Source organism: Thamnophis elegans, chromosome Z (genome assembly GCF_009769535.1).
Source record: "Thamnophis elegans isolate rThaEle1 chromosome Z, rThaEle1.pri, whole genome shotgun sequence".
NCBI lineage: Eukaryota > Metazoa > Chordata > Lepidosauria > Squamata > Colubridae > Thamnophis > Thamnophis elegans.
This window is the reverse complement of record NC_045558.1, coordinates 1,149,376-1,162,052: the sequence shown is the minus strand read 5'-3', so window position 1 is coordinate 1,162,052 and position 12,677 is coordinate 1,149,376. Positions and strand designations below refer to the sequence as shown.

The following is a 12,677-nucleotide window of genomic DNA, read 5'->3' as shown; positions in this document are numbered from 1 at the left end:
ATGCTCCTTTGTGAGTCCTGCCCGTTTTTACAACCTTGGCAGGCCATCGTCATTAAGCGAAGCACTTCCCTTGTTACAACTTAGTTACCCAGTTGTGAAGCAAATCAGGACACACACACAGAGGCGAACTTTGGCTCGCCCGAACAGTTGTCAGAAGGGGGGGGGGAATCATGTGCCCCCCCCTTCCCCAGGATGCAGCTACCATGAGTTCAAGTGGCTGAGTGTCTGAATTTAGATCCTAAGCATGTGGGGAAAAAGTTCTTTTGTTTTTTCCCAGGGCCATAGTTCCTATCGAACAGTCGCTCCATGGACAGTCGTAAATTGAGGACCATAGGAAAAGAGGGAGGGGCTACGCCAGCCCAACCAGGAGAAACCAGGCAGTTGTGGCTCTTCAAGGCGGTCTCCCACCCTTCCACTCCACCCCCAAATATCAACCCCGGGGGTGTGGGAGGTAAGGAATAGGGAGGTGTAACTAGCTCCCCCCCCAAGTCCCTCCCCAATTCAGCCCTTCCTGGAAAAATCTCCCTTCCCCATACTTCCCCATCCCCCCCCCCCCACAGAAATCTTGATAGCCATGCTGACTTATTCCCAGATGAACAGATGAGTTGGAAGGGACCTTATAGGTCATCTGGTCCAACCCCCCCCAAATAAAGGGCTTATTGGACACCCCCTTCCTTGGAAGCCCCCCCCGGGAAGAGCAAACCCTTGGAATTGTGGTTTAATTCAAGCTGGGGGGGGAGAAGAAATAGCCTCCCTCTTCCTAACCTTTCTTCCCCGCCCCCCTTGAAACCCTAAAAAGAGACCCTCACCCCAGCCGGGTCTCTCCCCACTCCCGCAATCGCGTGGGACTACGCGTCCCATCCTCCCCCGCCGGTAGATAAGTTTGCGGACCCAACGGGGGGGGGGGACGCAACTTTCCTCTCCCCAGGCTGCTGGTGGCGCCGCGGGCGCCCGGGTTGCAGAAAGGCTGCCCCCTCCCCATTTTTTTCTCTTTCATGGGGGGGGGAGAGGGGGGAATGCCGCCTTGCTGGGAATGCAGCAGCGCTGCGCCTTTAAACCGGGTTTAACCCGGGCGGCGTTCCAGCCCCCTCCACTCCCTCCCGCGAGGCGTTGGCTTGGCAACGCGGGCGGTTTCTGGCCAGGGAGGGGCCCGGAACAGCCGGAGGGAGGAGGAGGAAGAGGAGCAAGAGGGTAAGGGGCTGCCTGGTAGGAAAAGAATGGGGGGTGCCTGAGGCCCCCCCCCCAAAGACCCCAGGAGGGCAGGGAGGGAGGAAGGATGCTCGGATACCACAGGGTTGCCATGGAGACGCCGGGTGAAAGATGCAGATGAAGGCTATTGCCTCCCCCCCTTTTCTCCCCGTTTGCATCTGCGCCCCTCTGTTTGGGGGGGGTTGATGCCCGTGGATGGGGGAGATGGAAACTCAGCCCCCCCAAATGGCAGCGGGAGGTGGGTCCCTGCAACAGCCCCATCCTTGGAGACCCTCCTTAGCAACCCTGTGTTTTGGGATGGTTGCCGGGGCACCTAGCATCTCATGAGTGGGGTTTTTTGGGGGGGAGGGCTTTTTGGTTTTGGGGGTGAGGATTAGTTTTTTTGGGGGGGGTCTCTTGATCCAGGTGCAAAAAGGCAAGGCCCAGTCCCAGTTTTTTCTCTACTCCCCCCCCACCGCAACAACCCTGCGAGGTGGGGAAGGCTGGGAGAAAGTGATCAATCCCCCCACCCCACCCCTTTACCACCATCACCCCGCTACCCCCTTCCCTGATAAGATCAAGCAATGCACACACACACACACACACACACACACACACACACACACACAGACACCTATCTCTGGATTATCCGCAGCAACAGCTCATAGACCGCCCCCAAAGCGTATTGCTTGAGGACTAGTGCCTTGGGCATGGGCCATGTCCTGAAAAGATGCCATTGAGATTTGGGGTATAAGATTGTAGCAATAGTGGTTTTATAGGACTCATCCAACCTTGTCTTTTTCAAGTAGAGCAGGAAGATGAGGACTCTTAGTTAAGTTTTATTTTCTTGTGTTTATTTGATGTTCTTATTCATTTGATTTTATTCTTTTTTATGGCTTTTGTATTACTTATTTGATTCCCTTTACTTTTATCATTTGATTTCATTTTGTATTTGTTTTTATTGTTTTATTTTATTTTATTTTGATTGATTTGATTTCTTTTTTGTCATTATTTGATTTATATTTGATTTTATGCTAAGGAGTTAGACGTTCTACTCCCCCTCCCCACCTGAAAGAAACTCTGTTTCAACTGCCAGTTGCCTTATGTTAACACACTCTGATGCTAAGGAATTACACAGTCTACATTAATTTTCAAGCTTTAAGCGTCAATATATCAAGACCAATCACATAGTTTCATAGCGAAGCACTGTCATCCAGCTAGTTGTTGTTATTTGATTGATATTAGATTTTATTGTTTGATTGTATTTAATTTATTGTATTCATTTTTAATTTCACGTTATGATTTTACTTTTTTATTTTATTATTTCATTTCTTATCCTTTATTTTTTATTCTGCTATTTGGTTTATTTTTATTTTTTTATCTTTTATCGTTTTATTTATTTTTCATTTTATGATTTCACTTTTTGTTTTGGTTACTTATTTATTATTTTTGTATTATTGCTTTATCTTCTGTATTATGTTATTTATTTTACATTTTATTGTTTTATTTTTATTTTAATTATCAAATTTATATGCCGCCTGTCTCAGTATCAAACCGTCTGTTTCCTCTCCTCTTTCTGGGACCTCAATCACAGGGTCCCTCAAATGAGAGATGCAGGACATCTTCCCCTGAGGACCAGGGACTTGCAGGAGACCCCTCCCCAGGACAGAATGGCAGCCTGAACCATGAAAGCCCACTGGGTGACTTTGGGCCAATCACCAGGAGACTGGGTGTTCTAGTCCCGCCTTAGGCATGCCATGTCTATGGGCTATGTGATCCCTGAGCAAAGGCAACGGGGAAGCCAAATTCGCTGAATGGCCGTGTGACAAACTTGAAAAAAATGCAGAGATTCACTTAACGACAATGGAATGAAAGGTCATAAAACAGGGCAAAAGTTGCTGGAGCAATGTCGCGCCAAAGTGTAGGAATTTGGGGCTGAGTTGCCGTCATAAGTAGAGGACTAGTCGTTGTCACACTCCCCCGGCTCTCTTTTTGATTTTACGCCTTTCCCTTCCCCGCAGGAGGGACGGCTTAGATCCAACCAGTCCTTCCGCAGGTCGCAAAATGAGGCGTAAGAGGAGCGCGAGTTAAGCCGAAGACGACTGCTTCCGAGACCTTTTCCAGAGGAACCGAAATGGACTTCCGGAGCGAGAAAAGCGACGATCCAGACCACAACGGCAAGATCACCGTCCAGCTGCTAAAAAGCCGGACGGGAGAATTCGATCTCGAGTCCATCCTGCTGTTGAAGCTGAGAGGCCTCGGGATTCTGGAACTGGGCTGCCTCGGTGAGTGCGCCAGCTTGGAGTGGCTCGACCTGTCAGGAAACGGCTTGACCCACCTAGGCCCCCTGGCCTCCCTCAAAGCGTTGGCCGTGCTCAACGTCGCCGCCAACCGCATCTCGAACCTGGAACCCCTGAGTGGCTGCGAAAGCCTGCAGAGCCTCAATGCATCCGGCAATCAGCTGCGCAACCCGCAACAGCTGCAGTGCCTGGCCGGTTTGCGGCATCTAGACAATGTGCGCTTCCACAACGGCCCGGCCCGGCTCAGCAACCCTTTCTGCGCCACCGCCAGCTACCCGGCCATCCTGGTGGAAATGTTCCCGCGGGTTAAAGTGATTGACGGCGAACGGGTATCCGGACGGGGTAGTGAGCTCTACCAGCTGTGCAAGGATCTAGACCACTCGCTGCAGCGTTGCAACAACGCCGGGGGTCTTGGTGAGACAGCCGGCCAGGCGCAGCCCTGGGTGGAAGAGGGCTATTGGGAGGTCCAACCAGCCCGGAGGAGCTCCATCGTGGAGGAAGCCTACAACCAGTTCAGCGAGGCTTTGCTGGAGTGCCGGGAGTTGAGTAAGCAGGCTGACCACAGCATCAGCCAGGCTGAGCGGGCGCTCGGTGGAGGGCGTCCTGATGCCAACTCGTACCTCTTTTGAGGCTGCCAGCTGCTGAGCGTCGGATGTGCTGGGGAAGGGTTCTACGATGACTCGGGATGGCCAACTCACTATAGCCAACTTACCATGGCCAACTCACCACAACAAATTCACCACAACCAACTTGCCATGGTCAACTCTCTATGACCAACTAGCCATGGCCAAGTCTCCCCAACAAACTCATCACAACCAACTCACCACAACAAACTTGCCATGGTCAACACTGGCCAACTAGCCATGGCCAAACTGTCTAGGGCCAACTTGCCATGGCAACTTGCCACCCCAATTCGCCATTGCCAACTGTTTATGGCCAACTAGCCATGGCCAAGTCTCCCCAACCAACTCATCACAACCAACTCAACACAGTCAACTTGCCATGGTCAACACTCTAGGGTTAACTAGCCATGGCCAACCTGTCTATGGCCAACTAGCCATGACCAACTTACCACAACCAACTCAACCCAACCAATTGGCCATGGTCAACTTTCGATGCCAACTCTCCATGAAAGAAGAATTATACAAATATTGAAGAAATGGTGGAACAGAAAGAAGAAAAAAGCAAGAAGGAGAATGAGGAGATGAAGAAGAACGTGGAGGAGGAAGAGGAAGAGAGGAGGAGAAGGAAAATAAGAATGAGGAGGGGGAGGAGGAAGATCCTCAGTGTTTGGAGCTTAGTTGTTTGTTTTCTTGCAGACGTTTCAGGACCCAGCAAGAGAACATCATCAGTGTTAGAAGGGATTGTGGTTTGTGGAGAGGAGGGGGAGATGAAATGGTGGAGCAGAATGCTTCATGAAATGCTGCCGAAAGGGGGACAGAATCAAATGGGAAGGCCGACAATTAAAATAATGTCCAAAATTTTAAATTCTTAGAAATAACTGTATTGTCGAATTGTACTGCTGCTATTTGGCTATGGCGAGTTGACCCCCCCCCCCCCCCAAAAAAGGAAAAGGGGGGAAACCCACGAGGACATCTATGCCATCCCCCAAGGGCAGTGGTCACTTCCCAGGCAGGCTTTTGATTTAAGAGCACGGTGGTCCTTGTTTGTGTGTGTATGCGTATGTGGGCACCGTTGAGCCTGCTCCAAAAAACCCCCTCCCCAATAATGCTTAACAAGGTAACTGCAATTCTTTGTTCCAGATTAATCCCCCTTAAGCGAGCATTATGAAACTCGGCCTGCCTGGCGTAGCCGCTTCCACTCTTTTCTCGTGATGGGGTGGGCGGGGGGTCAAGCCAGGATGCTTCTGCAACCCCCATTCTGGGGGGGAGGGGCTAGAAATTTCACAAAGTGGAGACACGACAACCTATTAAAAAACAAACCAACATCGGCACGTTTGCAATTTCCTTTTTTTTTTTAGTGTCTGTGTAACGAAAAGATGGCGTGCAGATTTGCAAATCGGGAAGTCAGAATTTGCTATCTGAAGCGAATTCATGCAGCCCCATTTCACCCCCGGGACATTCCCACAACCTCCGCAGCCCTGTACTGTTACCCTGCATGTTGTTGGTCTCCCACCTGGTCATAGAGAGGCCTGGCCCCTTCCCCAAAATCGCAGAGGGTTCTTAGCAATAGCCATAGCAGTTAGACCTATATACCGCTTCATAGGGCTTTCAGCCCTCTCTAAGCGGTTTACAGAGTCAGCATATTGCCCCCAACAACAATCTGGGTCCTCATTTTACCCACCTCGGAAGGATGGAAGGCTGAGTCAACCTTTGAGCCGGTGAGATTTGAACAGCCGAACTGCAGAACTGCAGTCAAATGAAGTAGCCTGCAGTGCTGCATTTAACCACTGCGCCACCTCGGCTTTTCTTGAACCTTGTTGCAAAGTTGCTTTGTTTCAAGATGCAACTGGAATTTTTCAGGGTTTTTTTTTTTTCTTGAAGAGGTTTTGCTTCTCATTCAAGAAGCTTCTTCAGTTCTGACCTAACAGTTTTCTTCAGTCAGAAGTGAAGAAGCTTCTCAGATGAGAAAAGAAACCTCTTCAAAGCAAAAACAACAATCCCAAACTTGGATTGGGGGGGGGGGGGAACAGAAGGATTAATATTCGCTGCAGACAGCTGGTCATTTGCATTCTTTTTAAAGAGCCACTGAGGCCACTTGAAGGTTTGTTGGTGTCCTCGGGGTCACACCTGAGTAGTGCAAATAGGGAACTGCAATTTGTACTATTTGCACTACTCGGGTGACCTTGAGGACCCTGACAAAAACAGACCTCCAAGCGGCCTCAACAACTCTCTAAAAAGAATGCAAATGAATAGCTCTCCGCGAGGAGTATAAATCCTTCCGTTCCCCACCATCCAATCAGAGCTCGGAGTTTTGTTTTTCCATGAAGAGGTTTCCCTTCCCATCCCAGAAGCTACTTCACTTCTGAGTGAAGAGCTGAACTGGTTATTCAGAGGAGAGGAAACTTCTTGATGAGAAGCAAAAACTCTTCAACCAAAGGGGAAAAAAATCAAGAAAGGCCAGCTGCCTCTTGGAAAAAAAGCAGCTTTTGGCACAACCGCCACCTGGAATGACTGAGAATTTCCCCCTTTGCTTCTGGCATGGCTGCACACGACAGGCCCCCCCCCAAGGACACCCACGGAACAGAAATGACAAGAATTGGTGAACTTGTAATTTTATTAGGAGAATCAAAAGGGAGGGGAGAGGCGAGGGGCTGATGCTTCTGGAAGATGGACTTCTGCTGGAGAGGGGCAATGCACGGATGCCCGCTAGGTGCCAGTCAACCAACCACGCAGCTCTGTATTGGGGAGGGGGAGAGAAAAAGAAAAGGGGAGACCTTCAGCATCCTGCCATCCAGATAGCAAGTAGTCCAAACATGCCCAGCAGTATTGGGATATATACGGCCAACTTACCATGGCCAACTCTCTATGGCCAACTCAACATGGCCAACTCTCTGGCCAACTAGGTTCAGAGGAGAGTTCAGGACAATTCGGTAACATCACTAGTATTAGAAGCAGGGGGGGAGGAGGAGGAGGAGGAGGAAGAGTGTGGGACCCCTGGGTGCTCTAGTTTTTTTAGTTGGTATGCCTAGTTGTTTTCTTGCAGACATTTTGTGACCCAACGAGGGAGGAGGGGTTGTGGAGAGGAGCAGATGAAGAAGAAGAAAAACAAGAAGGAGAAGGAGAAGGGGAAGAACGAGGAGGAAGAAGAGGAAGGAAGAGAGGAGGAGAAGGAAGAGAAGAATGAGGAGGGGGAGGAGGAAGATCCTCAGTGCTCGGAGCTTAGTTTTTTGTTTTCTTGCAGACGTTCCAGGACCCAGCGAGAGAACATCATCAGGGTTAGAAGGGTTTGTGGAGAGGAGGAGGAGGAGGAGGAGGAAGAGGAGGAGGAGGAGGAAGAGGGGGAGGAGAATGGAGTTCTTGATGGTCTTGGAGCTTAGCAGTTTTCTTTGCCGATCTTTCAGGACCCAACCAGATAACATCCTCCGTGCACCACTGCCGTAACTTAGTTGGGTTATGAAACGTCTGCCAGAAAACCACCAACCTCCGAGACCATCAAGGATACCATCCTCCTCCACTCCACAAACCCTCCTTTCCTTCTAGCCCTGATGACGTTACCTAGCTGGGTCACGAAACGTCTGCAAGAAAACCACCCAGCTCAGAGAGAACCAAGGACCCCGTAGTCGCCCTGCTCCTGCTCCCCCTCCTCTCCACGCACACCTCTGTCTCTTCTAGCACTGATGACGTTCCTTAGCTGGGTCACAAAACGTCTGCCAGAAAACCACCAACCTGTGAGACCACCAAGGACCCCTCAAATCAAACGTCCCTGCAGAGCTGCCCAGCCCCTTGCTTGGAGGGTGATACCCAAACCTACCTTTGGTGCCATTCTTCCACCACCGATGCCCATCCCCTCCTACTCTCGGGCTGTGGATCCAGGACTCCCACCCCCCACCTCCAATAAAAAGGCTGGGTACCAGGTGTGCTGGGAACGATCAGGAAGGAAGTCCGACGGAAAAGGCAAACTTTCCAGGCAGGTATTGTTCCTCGTTGGCCGACTTGACGATCTGGCATGCCTCTTCTTGCCGCTTCCTCGCTTCCTGTAGGGAGGAGAAACCAGGAGAGAGGGGGCTGGCACCTCCAAAGATAGAGGAAAGTGGGGGAGACACTCCACTTTTGCAGACCGGGGAAGAGGGGGAAATGATGCCATTCCCAACGGGGGTGATCGGCAAAAGACCTCGGTTTACTCCCGAAAGAATTGGAAAGAATTCCCGCTTATCTTATTTGCGGCCATGCAACGATTCCAAGCTAGATGCTCACTTGACTCCTTCCTCCCTCCGGCCTGGTTGCCCTCGACCGGCCCAATGGGAACCAAACGGAGTCATGGAATAATGGAGGTGGAAGGGACCTCGGAGGTCATCTAGTCCAACCCACCGCCCGGGGAGGAGACCTTAGAGGATCATGGAATAACAAAGCTGGACCTTGAAGGACCAACTCTTTCATTCCACGATTATGTAAGGGTCTCCTACTTGAGCAGGGGGCTGGACTAGAAGACCTCCAAGGTCCCTCCCAACTCTGTCATTCCATGACTCTGTTTGGTTCCAATCAGGCCGGTCGCGGCGTCACCCTGTCGAAGACCCACATATCCAGAGGATAACCAGTTCTGCTGGCATTACCAGCCAGGCCGGAGGGAAGAAGAAGTCAAGCAAGCATCTAGCTTGGAATCGTTGCATGGCCGCAAACGACATAAACATGAATTCTTTCCAATTCCACCAAGCCTTCTCTGGCCGTTCCCGGTGGAAAACAAGCCAAGATTCTTGTAATGTTGGTGATCAACAATGAAGGATCAAGCGGAGGTTGATATTCTTGAGTGGTTCAGGGGGAGGGGGGGCTCAGGCCTCACCCCAGCCCTGACAGCACCTGACAGCACCTAGCTGACGATGCAATGGGGATTTTCTGACTTCGGGGTCTCCTCTCCCTGGGGAGAAGCAGAGATGTGGGTGTTTGGCAGCGGATGAGGGAGAGGGAGGGGAGTGCTGACCCACCTGGAAGATGGGATTGTTTTCGGATAAGCATCGGAGGGATTTGTTGATAATGGTCCCGGGATTGGTGGCATCAAACTTGAAGCAAGCCAGGCATTTCTGCCTCCTCTGGGGGGGAGAGAAAAAGAGAGAAAGAAGAAAAGAGAAAAAGAAAAAGAAGAAAGAAATGAGAGAAAGACAGAAAGTGAGAAACACGGGAGAAAGAGAAAGAAAGAAAAGAGACAGAAAAAAGAAAAAAGAGATAAGAGAGAGAAAGAAGAAAAGAGAAATAAAAAAGAGAGAAATGAGAGAAAGACAGAAACAGAGAAACATAGAGAAAGACAGAAAGACGAAGAAAGAAAGAGACAAAGGTGAAAAAAAGAGGAAAATAGAAAGAAAAGCAATGAGAAAGAGAAAGAAAATGAGAAAGAAAGAGAAAGTATAGAAAGGAAGAGACAGAAAGAGAAAAACAGAAAAAGAGAAAAAGAAAAAAGAAAGAAAGAAAGAAAGAAAGAAAGGAGACACAGAAAGAAAAAGGAGAAAGACCGAAAGAGACAGAAAGAAAAAAAGAGAAAGGAGAGAGACAGAGAAAGAGGAAGAAACACAGAAAGATACGAGAGAGGAGAAAGAGAAAAGAAAGAGAAAAAGATGGAAAAGGTGAAACAAAGAAAGAGAGAAGGAAAAGAAAGAAGGAGAAGGAAAAGGAAGGAAAAGCAAAAAAAATAGAAAGAGGGAGAAAAAGAAAGAGAGAGGGAGACAAAAAGAAAAAGGAGAAAGGGGGAGAGGGAGAAAAAAAAAAGAGAGAGATAGACAGACAAATCATGGTTAAATTCACAACAGACCCCTAAAGAAAAATGTGTCTATTCATCCTCAAAACAGTTCAAACAAGACGGCTGTATGAGAAGAAAAATTCCCCAGTGGAACTGCCGGCCACAAGAAGCCGTGGCTGCTGCTCCATCACTGGAGGTTTCAAAGAGGAGACTGGACAACCCTTTGTCTGGAACGGTGGAGAGTCTCCTGCTTAGACACGGGGGTTGGACTAGAAGACCTCCAAGGTCCCTTCCAAATCTGTCACTCTGCTCCAGCAGCTGGTTGGACTAGATGACCTCTAAGGCCCCTTCCAAGGCTGCGACGCCGAAGAGTTTTCTGTGTGTCTTTTTGAGGTTTGGCTTGCGAAACGATGACTTTGTCAATTGTGTTTCGCAAGATTTGGTTTGGGGGGGGGCGGGGGGGGAGAAAAAAAGGGGGGGCGGTCCATAACGTACATACGTGTGTGTGTGTGTGTGTGTGTGTGTGTGTACTCACGCCGCCTGGTTTGATCTGGCAGTTCTGCCTCCTCCACAGATGTTTTCTGCAAACCGTCTGGACGAGATCCACTTCCAACTGGACGTAGGTGCCCATCTGTAACTCCTGCGAGCAACACAAGAGTTCAAAGGAAAATTCAAATTAAAAGCGAAGGAAAATTCATTTAAAGGCTAATAAAAAATAAATTAAAAGCAGGGTAAGGAATGGCAGAGACCCTCACAGGGCCAAGAAGAAGGTATTTTGGGAAGGGGTTCTCTTGAGGTCTGTGTGGGGGGGGGGAGGTAATAACAGCGTTCCAATATTTGCAGGGCTGCCCCAAAGAAGAAGCCCCCCCCCTCTATTTTCCAAAGCACCAGAAGGCAGGAGAAGCATCCTAGAATGAAGGAGAAATTTCCTGACGGTGAGGACAATTAACCAGTGGAACTGCTTGCCACTTGTGGGTGTTCCAATACTGGAGTTTCAAAGAAGAGACCAGGAGAATCACTTGTCTGGAATTAGGTAGAGGGTCTCCTGCTCTCGGAGGGGGTTGGACTAGATGACCCCCCGAGGTTCCTTCCAACTCTGAGATTCTGTCCTTCTGTAATTGTCTCCTGCTTGAGCAGTAGGTTGGACTAGATGACCTCCAAGGACCCTTCCAACCCTGTTATTCTATGATTCTACAAAGGTTTCCTGCTTTGAACAGGGCGTTGGGCTAGATGACCTCCGGGGTCCCTTCCAACTCTTTTGTCATTCTATGATTCTGCTGTTGGAGCAGGGGGCTGGACTAGATGACCCTCCAAAGTGCCTTTCTTGAACTTGCGGAGTTAAACAACTCCGCACCGCCAACTACTAAGTCAAAACCCAACGGAGGAGCAGCTGCCAACAGCTGGAATGCAATGGAGCTTCCCCAAAGCGAAGCAGTCTCTCTGATACCCGCCTCCCGTCCCAACTCACTCGCTACCCCTTTCCCTCCCCCTTCTCCCCTCTCGCCAGCGGGGACTTTCCCCGGGGCGTCGGCCCGGGAAAACGAAGCCCACGCGTTTCTCTCTCTGGCGCAGCTTTCAAAACGACCCCACTCCCACGCGTACTGACCTCCCACCAGCTCCCTGGAGGTCCCACTTCGAAACGCCCCCCCGAAAGGACTTCCACGCGTGGTAACCTCAAACAGCTCCCTGTCATCTCGGAACGACCCCCTGCGCCCCCCCCCCGTGGAAATCCTTCTGCCACGCGTGCCGACCTCCCACCCCTTCTCCCTTGTGAGCTCCCCACGGAACGCCGTCCAGACTAGACTCCCTGCCCTTTGGTGGAAGTTTTCCATTACTCCCACGCGGGCTGAACTCCCACCAGCTTCTTGGTCTCCGCTGGGAACGCCGCACGGATGAAGCTCTCCCTCCGTGGAAGCCCTCCGCCCGCTCCCACGCGTGTTTGTCGCTCACAGCCCCCACACCTCCACCACTTCTCTGGCCGCCTGCCCTCGGAAGGCCGCCTGGACCAGGTTCTGCCCGTGGAAATCCTCCAGGACTTTCTCCAGCGCGTTTTGCAGCGCGGCCGGCCGGCCGAACTCAATCAGGACTAGCAGCACGCACAGCAGCAACCAACGGGACATCGTGAACTTCTGTGCGGGTCCGCCTGCGCTCCTTTTTACGCCCTCTTGGAGCTGGGGTGGGTGGGTCATCGGCCCGCCTCCCTCCCCACGCCCCCTTGTTATTGTCCCGCGAGGGAGTGGGGCAAAGATACGCCGCCCCCCCCCCCCCCGGCTTCTTTGGGTTGCAGACTCCCCCCCCCCCCGCCCCGAATTGCAAAATTTCCGCTGGCTTCTCCGAAACTCGCAGCCCGTTTCGGGGAAACAGACTCTCATTGGGGGGGGGGGGGTTCGTTAGACGCCCCCGCGAGTGTCCGGGACAGGCGACCCCCGGGGTGGTGGTGGATGTTGCAAAGAATCTGCCCTTCTCAATCAATCTCCAATTGGCGCCGGGCGGAGGGAATAGGACCGTTTCGGGCGTCGTTTCGTTGCTCAGACATTGCGGTTCGGCTACGGACCGCATCCAGGCTCGAAGGCTGTAATTTTTTTTAAGAAAGGCAGGACTTCAATTCCCATAATTAACACGGTTGAATTGAGATTCCCCAGTCGCACGTGGGCAGATATCAACTCCCAGAATCCCTCAGCAGGAATGAGTGCACTTCAACTCCCAGAATCCCTCAGCCGGCGTGGGTGAACTTCGACCCCCAGAATTCCGCAGAACGCTGCGGGGTTCTGGGAGTTGATACACCCTCCCCCTCTCCCATCCTAAAGGGTCTGCAATCGAGAAATATCCCACTAAACACAA

The 12,677-nt window shown here is 51.0% G+C and overlaps 2 protein-coding genes across 2 annotated transcripts; one reads left to right on the top strand and one right to left on the bottom strand.

The window, feature by feature from the left end:
* The first annotated feature begins 3,218 nt into the window (after positions 1 to 3,218).
* Positions 3,219 to 4,123, top strand: LRRC61 (leucine rich repeat containing 61). Its single transcript, XM_032234868.1, has one exon. It carries the CDS (start codon positions 3,323 to 3,325, stop codon positions 4,115 to 4,117), a length of 795 nt encoding a protein of 264 aa, XP_032090759.1. The 5' UTR covers positions 3,219 to 3,322; the 3' UTR covers positions 4,118 to 4,123.
* Positions 4,124 to 6,707: 2,584 nt separating this feature from the next.
* RARRES2 (retinoic acid receptor responder 2) lies at positions 6,708 to 12,026 on the bottom strand. Its single transcript, XM_032234870.1, has 5 exons — positions 11,798 to 12,026; positions 10,372 to 10,476; positions 9,091 to 9,195; positions 8,023 to 8,145; positions 6,708 to 6,846 (listed from the first exon to the last, which is right to left on the bottom strand). Exons 1-4 carry the CDS (start codon positions 12,023 to 12,025, stop codon positions 8,041 to 8,043), a joined length of 543 nt encoding a protein of 180 aa, XP_032090761.1. The 5' UTR covers position 12,026; the 3' UTR covers positions 6,708 to 6,846; positions 8,023 to 8,040.
* Between the last annotated feature and the right edge of the window lie 651 nt (positions 12,027 to 12,677).

Bases quoted from the DNA above. Each gene is read 5' to 3' on its own strand.
- RARRES2 (XM_032234870.1), bottom strand. From the start codon at position 12,025: ATGACCCACCCACCCCAGCTCCAAGAGGGCGTAAAAAGGAGCGCAGGC. The intron at 9,196-10,371 runs GTGAGTACACAC...TCTCCCCCCCAG, and splicing joins GCCAGATCAAACCAGGCGGC to AGGAGGCAGAAATGCCTGGC. The intron at 8,146-9,090 runs GTGGGTCAGCAC...TCCTCCCTACAG, and splicing joins AAAACAATCCCATCTTCCAG to GAAGCGAGGAAGCGGCAAGA.
- LRRC61 (XM_032234868.1), top strand. From the start codon at position 3,323: ATGGACTTCCGGAGCGAGAAAAGCGACGATCCAGACCACAACGGCAAG.